Genomic DNA, 12,778 nt, shown 5'->3' on the forward strand with positions numbered 1-12,778 from the left:
TGTTTTGTCAACACAACTCTTCTGAGAAGTTAAAAGAATCCTTTAAAGAACTTTACAACTTTGATAGAAAGCAAATTTTAAGATACTACTAAAAAATTTTAAGATACTACTACTTTAACTACTACTAAAGTAGAAGACTACTTTAACTATTTCTGGCCGATTATTTCCCCTACAAAATAACTTATTAAACCTTTAAAAAATTTTATCATATTTATCAGGGTCTTCAAGAAATTAAAAGAAAATGATCAGATTTGTTTTCAAGGTTAATTTCTAATTTTAATTATATACCTGATTTCATAATTAGTTCAGCCTAAGCCACTAAGTAAAATCCATGTATTATCAAGTTGTTCCACTAAGAGAAATAAATGGCATTGGATGATATCTAATAATGTCAAGATATGCACTGATTTTGCTTCTGGTCTATAAAATATTATCAGAGTTTTGAATGGTAACACTATGGTAGATGGCTAAATAACCAGAGATCAGACTCAGTTTGGGATGGTACTCATCTCATCACTGCAGCTAAGTTTACCAATAAATTTCTAGTTTTCTATTGCTTTCTCCTTAGACTACTGTTAGTTAAGATGATTTTGCCTATGGTAATAGAAAACCCAATATAAACTGTCTTAAACAATAGAGGGCATTGACTGGCCTAGGCAACAAAAAAAATTAAATGCAGGATAGCGATCAAGTGTTGTTCAATCAAGGCTTTCATTTAGTTTCTTACTAATCATTTTGGCTCTGTCTTCTATGTGTTGGCTTTATTCCCATGCTGATAGCTAGAGCTGCAACAATTCCAGGTCTCTCAAGTACACAGGACATTTATCTCTTCATTAAGAGTGAGAAAACATCTTTTCTCAAAGCCCCTATAATACTGCCCTTGCTTTTCACTAGCCTGTACTGGGTCACATGCTATTCCTGTGGCCAGAGTAATACTATGCCTTAATAGGCGTAGTTCCAGGTTCCTGAACAATTTTTTTAAGAGCAATGGCATTACACTCACCAATGATTTTCATACAATGATCATAACCCAAGAATGAATCATGAAATTATCTTTGGGTCTTAATCATTTTAAAAAATTAAATAGATTTGAGATTACATTACAAATATGGTTAGTACTATTTTATGAAACTTTGATGTTCACACATATATACACCTGGATAATGTAAAATCTGTTTCTTATTGTGAGTTGGGATCAAAAAAAGTTTGAAAGCTACTATCTTAGACAAAACTCCCAAAGCTGGAGTGGGGTTAGCTTTGTAAAAGAAAATCAGGGTACGATTTGGGAGAGGAAAAGAAATGCTGTGGAAATAGCAATTTCCACTGCAGCCTGCTTGCCACTTTAGTTATTATTTAATCTACACTAAATTTTAATAGTCATAACATTTTAGTTTTTACAATTTTTTTTTCTAATTTTCAAAATATACCTCCTCCCTTCTGAAAAAGCACTTCATTTCTCCCATCAAGTATCCATGACAAGACAATTTATTACACGTTATCATTTGGTTGGTGGAAAGCTTGGCTTCTAAGAAAAAACACTTATTTCAAATAATTGAGCACATCTTGCCATCACCCTCATCTTTATTTAGGTTTAAACTTTATCTTATTTTACAAGAACTTCAGGACCCATTCTAGTTCAATTCCTTTCATTTAATAAATGAAGAAACTAAGGCCTAGAGGGGATGAACTTATCTAACGTAATTAGTTGCAGAACCAAGTCTCTTGACACCTGCTTCAAAATTATTTCCATTATATTAATTGTGTAGTTATACTAATTTAAAAAGATGAAAATAACAAACATGCATGTTTCAGGGGCACCTAGATTTACATAACTGATGGATTCTTTCAAGAGTTGTAGGTGAATTGTATTTTGAGGAGTAAAGTTACATTTTTAAGGCAACAGGGGAGCTTATTAATGTTGCTTTTGAAGTCTTTGAAAGGCATATAATAGTTACTGCCTTATTCATTTAAGTGGGGCTAAGGATTTTAAAGCTAATTTTCATATTATAGTATGAACTGTATTACAATTCACATCGATACTTTACCCTTTAAGCTAGGGAATTCAATTCACTGAGCACTTTTTATGTGATTAGACATTTGCTAAATCCTATGAATGATCCAAAAGAAGTGGGAAAGTCCTTTTGGATTGGTCACATTAGGGGAACTTTACTATTTCATACACAAGCAGAAGAGTAGTGGGCATTTGAGGGTGCCACAAAAATATTTGGTTCCCAAATATCTGTTCTATTATTAAGTAGAATGCCACCCATTTCTTCCCTTAAGAGTTTTTGCTTTTGTATGAAAGGGTTTGTCAGAGGCTTCCCTCTAGTTCCAGATAGAGCCTCTAGTATCTGAAGCCTTAGGAAACACTGGCAAAAGAATAACCAAAGGGCTTTCTAAGTACAAAAGAAAAGGAGCGTGACAGTGCTCAAGACTTAGTTTGCTTTGGTTTTATTTAAAGGCCAATTCTGGTAGGGTTTAAACATAAAGAAAAATAAACTTCTTTGGAGATTCATTCATGCTAACTACAGTAGGTTAGGGTAATCTGAAGTTGCTGCCTGGAACTAGACTCGCCTAACACCTAGCAGTTACCAGACCCACCTTCAGGTGCTAAAAGTCCATTCTCATTTAGCCATGCAAAGTATTCATAGGTTTGTCCTGATAGGTTATCAAACAGGTTTGCAGTTGGTATCAAGAACCAAGTTGCATAGGGTCAGCATTGAAGAGATCGAGAAGCAGATGGCAGGGTCCCAGTCAACAGACTTTAGTTTAAATGCAGGAATCCAGACTTTCAGAGGTTAGTAAGGGAAACTGGAAAGCACAAGAGGTCTTCTATTTCAAGAGACTGACATCCTGGACAGATGACCTAATCAAGGGCACAGGTACAGTAATCCCATAAGGGATCCAGTTATCAAACTTGAGGTTATCAGCCCGATGTAGACATTATGGCATTATACATGCTTCTCATACTAGGGTAGATTTAATTCTGGGATTAGTTGACAAAAAGTATTGCATGTATGAATTATTATGATGAATCTTTTTGAAGAATTAATTTTACTTGACAGCAATTTAACTCCCATTTTTACATACTTTTCTATTAAAATAAGCAGTCATACTTTGAGGGAGACAGCAAATTTTGGTTGAATCTAAAGAAAAAAACACTGAATTTCAAAGAAATATCCAGATTTTAGTAGGAAGTTTTAGCTATATTCCGAAGTCACTATTTGATGCTCTTAGAAAAATGCGAAAGGCAGTAACTGCATAAAGTACTATCTTTAGAAAAGACCCAAACTAAGTTCTGTTATTGTGTGACCCTGGGCAAGTTCAAAAATTACCTAATCTTTTAGGATTGTTGTAAAGATTATAGATGACATATAGGCTCTTAATGACAAAGGGGAAAAAAACCTGGACTAGAAATGCTTAATCTTGCTGCCTCAGGCTAAGTCAGGTCCTATCTCCTGGAAGGCCGTTGAATTTCCAGAAAAAAAATCTCAAGACTAAGATGAGTGTGGAGTGAAGATTAACTGAGACATAGTTGGATATGGCAGGGAACTAATATATGTTGTACATCCATTCCTGATCACCTACATTTATTTTTTTTATACATTCTCGTTTAATCTTAATAACAATCCTTCAAAGAAGCCATAATTATAAGCTTACAGATGAGATAACAGAGGTTCAGGAATGTTCAATTGCCAAATGTTAAACAGCTAGTTGAGCAGTGGAGCAAGTACCAAACCTAGTGATTCTACCACACACCGCCTTAGTAAGGGGAGGTACTCCTACTCCCCGCAATGGGAGATAGGTTTGGATAAGTAAGATTAAATAATGGCTATCTGCAGTAGCTCTTAATTACAAGAATAACACAAAATATTTAACACTGAGTTGAGCTGTGTTGTGTGATGTGATGCAGGAAGAGAAGCCTTGAGACAGGAATGTCAGAAAATTTTCATAGTATTCTAAGAATAAATTGATACAAGTTTCAAGTCTAATCATCTTCAAGTACGGTAATGCCTCATTAATTTAGACTACATTGTATGGAATTTGCAAAAGTATATATAGGAACTGAGGAACAAAGGAAATATCTGAAAATGTCCTTAATACTTCCTCCCCTAAGAGTTTAGTGTGAATCAGAGCTGTGACATTCCTTAGTGACTTCTGTCCAACTTCTACGTAAGAGTAACTGAGCCAAAAAAAAATAGCATTCTGTAAACATGCAGAATATACAAATATAAGCCACAATGCCCTATTCCATTTTTTGATGTTCCCCTTCACCAACATTATTTCCTTTATTGAGCATCTACTTCAGTAAAGCCTTTTGCCAATAATGGAGACAGAGCTGGATAAGACCCTGTAAGAGCTCAGTCCAATTACACTGGGTATCATGAGACTACCAGGCAGTTCATAGTTGAAACAGACACAAAAATAAGGCCAAAATAGAAAGATATAAAGAATGAAAGTACCTATGATAAATTAAGTCGTGTTGCAAAGTAAACAGGAATTGGTCAGGAAGCAAAAAAGGGAAGGAATAGTTTGAGACCTGAAAGCATGAAACAGTGTAATATGTAGGTTTAAGGAATGGAAAGAAAATCTATGTGACTGGCAGGCTACAGGAGAGGAATGGCTCGAAAGATTGGTACACATTAGATCCTAAAGAGGTTATGTTATGCTAAGGAATTGAGACTTTATCTTATGGATCAACATTACCCACGGTTATGACCAGGGAATCCTTTGAAATTATAATGTGAAGAAATACCAATAATACATGTTTAAATTTTTGGTTATTTTCTTAAAACCTAAGAAATATAAAAAAATTTGAGTAATTTTATTTAAAACCCCAAAATGCCAGAGATAAAGTAAATCATCTTTTATTTTCATCTTATATTTGGTTATCAAGAAACATGCAAATCCCTTCAATTTTAATGAGAACAGTGCTTTTGTGTCTTTTTATCACATATCCGCTTAATATTAGGAGTAATGTTGCTGAGTCGGATTCGCATATGAGGTGCGGCATCAAGTCTTTTCCTATATTTTGTTTTTGTTGCAGCATAATATGAAAATCCTGTTTCACAGAGGTGCATTGTAGCAAAAGGAAGAAGTACACGAACTGCACGCCTTGCAATGCTTGGGTACTCTTGAATTAGGCTACTCCAAAAATCATTTAGAGAAAGTTCACTGAAATTTTGTTTCACTTGAGAATCAGATGTTAAATCAATCAGACTCTCATAGTCCCGTGCTACTAACGAGGCTGGTTTAACAGTTACTGTAAATGGATTTCTAACCCAAGCATTATTGTCATTTGTTACAGGAAAATACTTTAACAGAGTAGAGCGCAAACCCCTTAGGTGCTGCACAATGGCACTGCAAATATCTCTGTCAACTGTAGAATTAATTTCAGTCAAAAAGTCACTGAGTGTAGGAAAACAATCAAAGTTTTCTTCTTCTACAGATGAGGCCCAAAATTCCAATTTTCTTAACAATGATGACATTTTATCAAATACTGTAAAAACTGTCACATTTTTTCCTTGCATTGACAGATTAACCTCATTTAATTTAGTAAAAATATCTGCTAGATATGCAAGTCTTAACAGCCAAGATGAATTTGTTAAACAATCAGATAATCGAAAAGCAGAATCCATGAAGACCAATAGTTCACGACGAAGCTCAAAAAGTCTTACAAGGACTTTACCTCGGGAAAGCCACCTCACCTCTGTATTTAGAAGTAGTGCTGTGTGCTGGGCACCCATTTCTTCACATAAAATTTTTAGTAGTCTGGACTGATGTGGTCGAGCTTTAATATAATTGATGATTTGTACTGCCTGATCTAGCACATTTTTCAGAGAAGTAGGCATTATTTTAACTGCTAGTGCATGTCTATATAATAGGCAGTGACTACTGGTGCTTTCGGGAGCCACAAACTTTATCAAGGTGACGGCCTCAGCAATTTTCCCGTCCATTGCCCTAGAAGCATCACTACAAACATCAACACATTTCTCCCATTCAATTTCATGTTTCTGCATAAAACTGTCAATGCAGTTGAAAATTTCTTTACCAGTAGCATTACTTTGCAAAGATTCACATAAGAGTAGGTCTTCCTCAATAGATTTATTAAACCGATAACGAACGAACACAAGCAGCACAGCAAGTCCTGAAACATCAGCTGATTCATCTAGTTGTAGAGAAAACCCATCACAAATTTTCAGTCTACAAACAAGCTCTTCTTCAATGTCAGCAGCTAGATCCTTAATTCGACGTGCAACGGTACTGTTTGATAGTTGTACTGCATCTATTTTTTTACTGTATTGTTCATCAAACATCCGCATCACAACATCTTTTGCACAAGGCTTGATAAGCAATTCTCCAATTGTGTGAGCCTCTCCACTGAGGGCTATGTGGTAACTTACATTGTATGATGCCTCTGTAGCACTTTCATTATCTGTATTGACAATTTTAGGTGTTGGGGGTTTATTATTTTCAGGTGAATCAAGATGTTGCTTGAAAAAGCTTATGTCTTTGTCTTTATATGCAGCATGTTTAGTTTCCAAATGTCTTCGAAGCTTACTAGGGGCCAAAGAGCTATTTGATAAAATTTTCTTACATAACACACATTGAGCATGAGGTGCATCTCTATTTCCAAAGTAAGTAAATCCAAAAGACAAGTAACTTTCATCATATTTTCTTCTTTTTGGTTTCTTACTAAATGTTGTTATTTTGTTGGAACTGGACATAAATTTGACCCTGGAAAGCTCATCTTCTGATTTTTTAGAAACTGAAGGCTGTAACTGTTCATCTTCACTTTGTAATATTCCAACTTTTTGATCATTTGATTCAGACACAATTTGATAACAAAAAGATTCTACTTCTTGTTTAAGACTTCCTTGTTTCAGCAACAGATCCATAGGCAATGTATTTGTGGTACAAAACATGGTTAGTTTAGAATAAACATTGAGTATCAAAAATGTGTTGAAATTATAAGACAGGATACATAGAAGATGAGCAATCATCAAAGAGATGATATATAGCAACACATCAGTTAATTTGTAAAGGCTGCCTATGCATCAATGCGCAGATGGAACATCACACGTTCGTGTATCAGGTGATCTCTCATGCGACTTCCTGGTGCTCTCAGGTATGGCACACCTTTTCTTAAAGGTAGATTATCACATAAAAATAAAAGCTATAGAAATGAATTTAGTAGTCTTAAACTTATATTTTAAGATAAACTTCAAAAAACTACTGTTAGCACCTTTTCCTTGGAATACTTATTAACTTAGAAAATATTAATATTCTATAAAACATAATTTGGGAACCAGTGGGCTAAGAAATAATGAAAACTTGATAAGTGTATTTTTAAGGGAGGGACCCTGAAGAATACGTCTCATGGGAGGGGTTAGCAAACTTCCTGTAAAGGGCCATATCGTAAATATTTTTGACTTTATGGACCATATGGTCGCTGTTGCAACTCCTCAACTATGTAGTTGCAGCATGGTAGCAGCTATAGACAAAACGTAAAAGAATGGGCACAGTTGTGTTCCAATAAATTTCTATTTACAAAAAAAAGACAACGTAAGCCTTAATTTACCAACCCCTTCTCATGGTCACTTGGAATCTCTTTTATCTTTCTGATGCCTATTGCCATTAGATACATTCATTGTTGATACTATTATACATCTTAAGGCTTCTTTCAGGGCTAGCAACTAATGAGCTGTATTAAAAATGCACAAACAGTTCAAAGTTTTGGAAGACACAGAACTCTATTGTATCCTAAAAACTGTGTGCTAACATTGAAAAATAAACCATAGACCAAAAAAGTTACCTACTATTTCTCTGGACTTAAAAAACTACATAAATATTTATATTATTCAAATTAAGACTCGTTCGAAGTAATGTATATTTACTGATTACTCATCTCATTAAGCTATAGATGAAGACCTAACCAGGACCTAAAGAAAACATAAACTCTCATTTTAATAGGTTTATTTTTAATAGGCATAATTAAAAGGAAGGGTAATGCAGATTTTAGGACCTCCAAAGAATACTACTAGCTTTATAAGTTAAGGCATACGAATTTATTGTCTATCCAAATATAGCTACTTTTGATTTAAACTTTATGATATGGCTACAGAGTAAGCTGTAAGCTTTGTATTCTCATGTTAGATCCTGAATCAAAACGGTTTTCCTATTAATAGCTAGAGGGTAAGATACCTGAAATGAGGAGTACTCCCTTCTGCAATCACACTTTCCACCTTGGCAGCTTGAAATGCAGACTCTTCAAAAGAATAAAATTAAGGGATGGGGTGGAAGGGGAGTAACCAATAGCCTAGAATGAGAAAAATTAAAATTAGACACTGCAAAAGCAGCACTATCTATAACCTTCTAAGATGACCATCTATTGCAATTTATTTTAGATCCAGGCAGTGCGAATGATTTTTCATTGCAATGCAGATCTTGGACTGAAACAGAAGATGCTTAACACAGTAAAAACGCTAATATTTTCATACTGATAATTTCATTGTTGAGATGTTTACTCACCCACTGACTTCACAGAATTACATTAAAAACTTTCGAAAACTGAATCTAACTTTTAGAAGTAAAGTCACACTTTAATATCTCTAAAATTAAGCACTGAAAGTACTCTAAAATGGAAGCAATCTATACAAGTGTACCTGAAACATGCCTTTTGCTATAACCATTTTTGTACCCTCAACAACCAATTTCCAGGTCACTAATGTTTACTGAGTGGTGATCATTGTTTACAATGTGCCAGTAAATGCTAAATCCCTCATAACTGCTCATTTAATCCTTAAAACAAACCCGAGAGTCTGGGACTATCAATAACTCCACTTCAGAGATGAACGAATAGACACAGAGGTTAAGTCACCTTGCTAAGTTAACAAAGATATCTTTTAAGTGAATAACTACGCACATATGCTGAGCCCATATGCCTAGCCATCATTTGTGTGTCCCTGACACTCTTTAATCTCCCAAGTATTAAAATATCTGGTACCAGGATGGTGCACGGAGAAATGGGTTACAACTGCCAGAAAGTTGAGAGTCTCAAACTGGCTGCAGCAGAAAGCCCAATTTCGCCATTACAGGGAGCAAAAGATCTAGTAGATTATCTTTCCACAGTCCCTATTTGGATTTAGCAACAAGAGAACTTCGTGGAACTGCTGGATGACCTAAACGATTAGGATCCCTCTTCTCTGCTGCAAGAGGAGGACACGACGGAGTTGGAAGCTTGGTTTCAAGGAAGGAGGGGATCATTCTCTCCCCTTTAGAGGTGCTTCCCCAAATCTCTCGAGGACAAAGACTCTGGACTCCGTAGAGAGTAAAGTTTCTATTCCACTCCCTAAAATGGGAGAGAGTGACACCTCATCTTTTGTCTCTTCCAGTTTAACTGACAGGTAGCTCAATCCATTCACTCTCACCTTCGGGCGGTTCCTGCTTTGAACAATACCCGTAGAGGCAGGAAGGCTGGGTAGTAGTACAGTTCTTTCGAAAGCCTAGGCAGGAGGTGAGTATAAACACCCCTTCCAGCACCTAAGTGCGTTCTGAAACGGTCAACTCGATGTGCGCCCCGGGCCAGCCATCCATACCTCTACCTTGTCACAGGTGCGCAATACCCGCAGACCGCCACATCTGGGGCTCGTTTCCTGTCAGAGCCCGATCTCGCCTACACAACTCTTTGCTCGCGTCCCAGGGCGGTCGCCTCGGCTAACAACCACAAGAACACGCCTCAGTACCCAACGCTATCTTTCTACTTCATCTCCATCAGTGATGGAGAGAACGGCCTATGCTGCGGCTGGGCTGCAGAGCAGCGCCGCGGTCCCCAGATGAGCCTGCGACCGCCATTTTACACAGCTCAAAGCAGCGGCCATTTCAGAGCGCACCACTCAGCCGCCGTGGCGGCTCTGGTCCTCACCTTCAACGAGGCCTGAACAGGGTCAAGAGCCAGTCGTCGCAGACTGGGGTGAGGAGGGAGGAGGGAGGAATGAAAAATAAAACAGAGGAAAGAAGGATTCGGGGACAGGGTGATGCTCTCAGGTCAGGGATACCGCCTGTGCCACCTCCATAAAGATCCGATTCGCGGCTGGCGCGGTCGCTCGTCTGAAGATAAATTTAGCACCCTGGGGCAACCGAACTTACAGCGTCCGTGAGCGACTCCTCCCCTGCCCAATCAGCGCTAGAGTTGCTCACCGCCACCAATCGGCTCTGAGCTGTGGGGCGGGACCAAAGGAAAGGACCAAGCTCGGTTGAGGCGTGGCCCAGCCGCCGCGCTAGGTTAGTGCAAGCCAGCTGGTTCCAGCTGTGAAGCAATTGTTTTTAAACTTCGCTGCGCCTGAGTCAGCCTAGGTGCTCGTTTAGAATGCAGATGTCTGAGTCTACCGGCAGCTGGAGTTTGTGACCCCGTAGGGCCGGACTGGACTCGAGAAATCTGCATGTTCATAGGCTCTGCCGCTCTGTCCAGGGGGCGGTGATTTGAGTAGATTCGCAGTGCCACGAAGGTGCGCGCAGAGGCTGGGCAGCTGGTGCTTTCACGACCTCTTTGTTCCCCGAACCGCACCCCAGACCCAGGTTACGCAACTGTCTCCTCTTTTCCTTGTTTTCCCACTGGAATCGGGGCAGAAACCGCCCTCTCCCTACCCCGCCCCTCCCCGCCTCTGGCGTGTCTGGGGCCCTAGTGAGCCGGCGGAGAGCTAAGCCTAACGGTCGCCAGGGCGATGCTCCCGCCAGAGCTGTCGGGTGACCCCAGATGGGGTCCGGGAGCCGCCACGGACGAGTAGGAAGGGATAGTAGCGTCTCGGTAGTGTCCATTGCAAAGATGAAAGAGTCCTCTTGCTCTGTCTTGGCACCTCTCACAAGCGGTGCCCTCCTCGAAGGAATGCCGGGCCGCCTGTATCCGCGGGCCAGTCCTCTGGAATACTCAGTTTGCTAGCTGCAGCATTCGAGTATTTTAAAATAGCTCTATGCCCTCCCCTCTTTAAAAACAGCACAGCAAAAGGCTGGTGGTTTTGTATTTTCATATTGTATGAGAACTGTCGTGGAGACCCAGAGTCGATTTTTCCAAACGGGCACCTTGAAATATATACACTCAGAGGAATTTGTTGAAGTACGAGTAGCATTAAACCGTAGGTCTCGTTGTTTGCAATATTTTAGCGTTCTGAGGCCCCGTAGAAATAGCTAAATGAAAATTAAATCATGTTTTCCGACACTGCACCAGTGTCAAAGCCCCCAACTTGTCAAGGGTACCTTTTGTTTTTCGTAAATAGACTCCTTCGATATGTGAATACATTTCGTAGACGTTGAAAAAAAGCCGAATTCTTAATTTAACACAGTTTTCGACTGCGGCATAGACGATTTCCTAGGACTGATACTAGATGCCAACATTTGATCCTAAATGTTTTAAGGCCATCTCTACATCTTCAGACTTTGCTCTGTAGTAGATAATCCACATGTCTTATTATTTTAAACTTGAAACACAAAGGTGTTTCATTTTGGGGAAGGGAGTGTAATTTTACTTGAAGAGCAAAGATTTTCATTTTGTAATTGCAGGAGTTGTCTAGTTTCATAATAATGTTGCAATGATATCCCACATTTTCATGTTTTATATTTCAGAACACCTTTTACATATATGCTCCCAATTTAATGTTCACATATCTTGTTTACATCTTCTTAAACTGGGAAAATCCAAAACATTCAGCTGGTAAGTTCAGCTGAAGTCAGGTCTAGGATTTAATCAAGGTCCTAAAATCTGAAATCTAATAATTAAAGGGCTTGAAACATAACTTTCTGTACTTGCTTGATAAATTATGTAGAATGTTGGTTGCTGAGACCGAAGAGAAAACATAGGCAATGCGGAACCCAGATTAATGATGATAATACTGTAGCTAGCATTTATTGAATACAAAGTCTGGGCCCAGGGCTGTTCTACACACTTTTGAATGTAATAGTTCACTTATTCTTCACAACAACCCTGTCAGATTACTATCCCTTGTAGAGATAAAGAAATTGAGCACAGATTGTTAGATAACTTGCCCAGGTTCCCAAAACTAATTGGTAACAGCCTAGACTGAGTGCAATTCTGGTTGTGGGAACTACAAGCCAGGTGTGTCTGGGTGGGATGTGAACACAAATTTATATTAGGTAGAAAACTAATGTGAATCAGATTACAGTAATATATTGGGTAAGCAGGTAGAGACTGAACATTAAGGAAGTTGGTTTGTTACCGTGGGCTCAGTTAAAATCATCACTAGAAGTAGTAACAGGAATTTCGACTGATATCCCAAATTTGCAGTCTCCTCAGTTGCTCTAAGAGGTCTGAGATGGTAATGTTGGTTGCAAGAGTTAATTTGTGTTGCAGTTGGATTTGCCAGAAGCAGATGATGGGACAGGTTGCTGTGGAGCCAGTATTGTAGGTCAGGGTGTGTCCATCTGCCCCACCCCCTTATTATTGTATCCCTCCCCCAGTTAGTATATGTGGGCCCTGGGAGGGGCAAGAATGCAGCTGAGGCTGACCCTGAATGAGCTGATAGCCAGAGGCCATCTCCTGATCACACTATAGGGCCTGAGCAGGCAGCAAGTCCTTGAAAAAAAAAGATCTGAGTGACATGTCTCCATGTCTGCCACAATGTGTAACCTTTAATATAAAGGTGGTAAATTAGTACAGTTTCCATTATTTCTGTGAAAGTTATCATTATTGTGGCGGTATGTGCTTTGTTAACTTTTAAGATGTATGAAACATTTAAGAGAATGTAGTGACCACATGTATGAGATT

At 38.6% G+C, this 12,778-nt stretch overlaps 1 protein-coding gene across 4 annotated transcripts in view; it reads right to left on the reverse strand.

Annotated features, from left to right (window-relative positions):
• The window catches only part of ZBED5 (zinc finger BED-type containing 5), a 21,206-nt gene extending 10,865 nt beyond the window's left edge, over positions 1-10,341 (reverse strand). The window contains exons 1-3 of one of the 4 annotated variants that reach the window (XM_011377259.2): positions 9,926-10,341; positions 8,206-8,320; positions 4,853-7,140 (exon numbers count right to left, since the gene is read on the reverse strand). In XM_011377259.2, the coding sequence (XP_011375561.1) occupies positions 4,920-7,004 (2,085 nt within the window). In that variant the 5' untranslated portion in view covers positions 7,005-7,140; positions 8,206-8,320; positions 9,926-10,341 and the 3' untranslated portion in view covers positions 4,853-4,919. Of the gene's footprint in view, positions 1-4,852; positions 7,178-8,205; positions 8,321-9,925 lie in introns of those variants that run through there. The other 3 variants (XM_011377257.2, XM_011377258.2, XR_002776635.1) reach the window with 3 other exon arrangements.
• Between the last annotated feature and the right edge of the window lie 2,437 nt (positions 10,342-12,778).

This window comes from Pteropus vampyrus, unplaced genomic scaffold (assembly GCF_000151845.1).
Source record: "Pteropus vampyrus isolate Shadow unplaced genomic scaffold, Pvam_2.0 Scaffold307, whole genome shotgun sequence".
Lineage (NCBI taxonomy): Eukaryota > Metazoa > Chordata > Mammalia > Chiroptera > Pteropodidae > Pteropus > Pteropus vampyrus.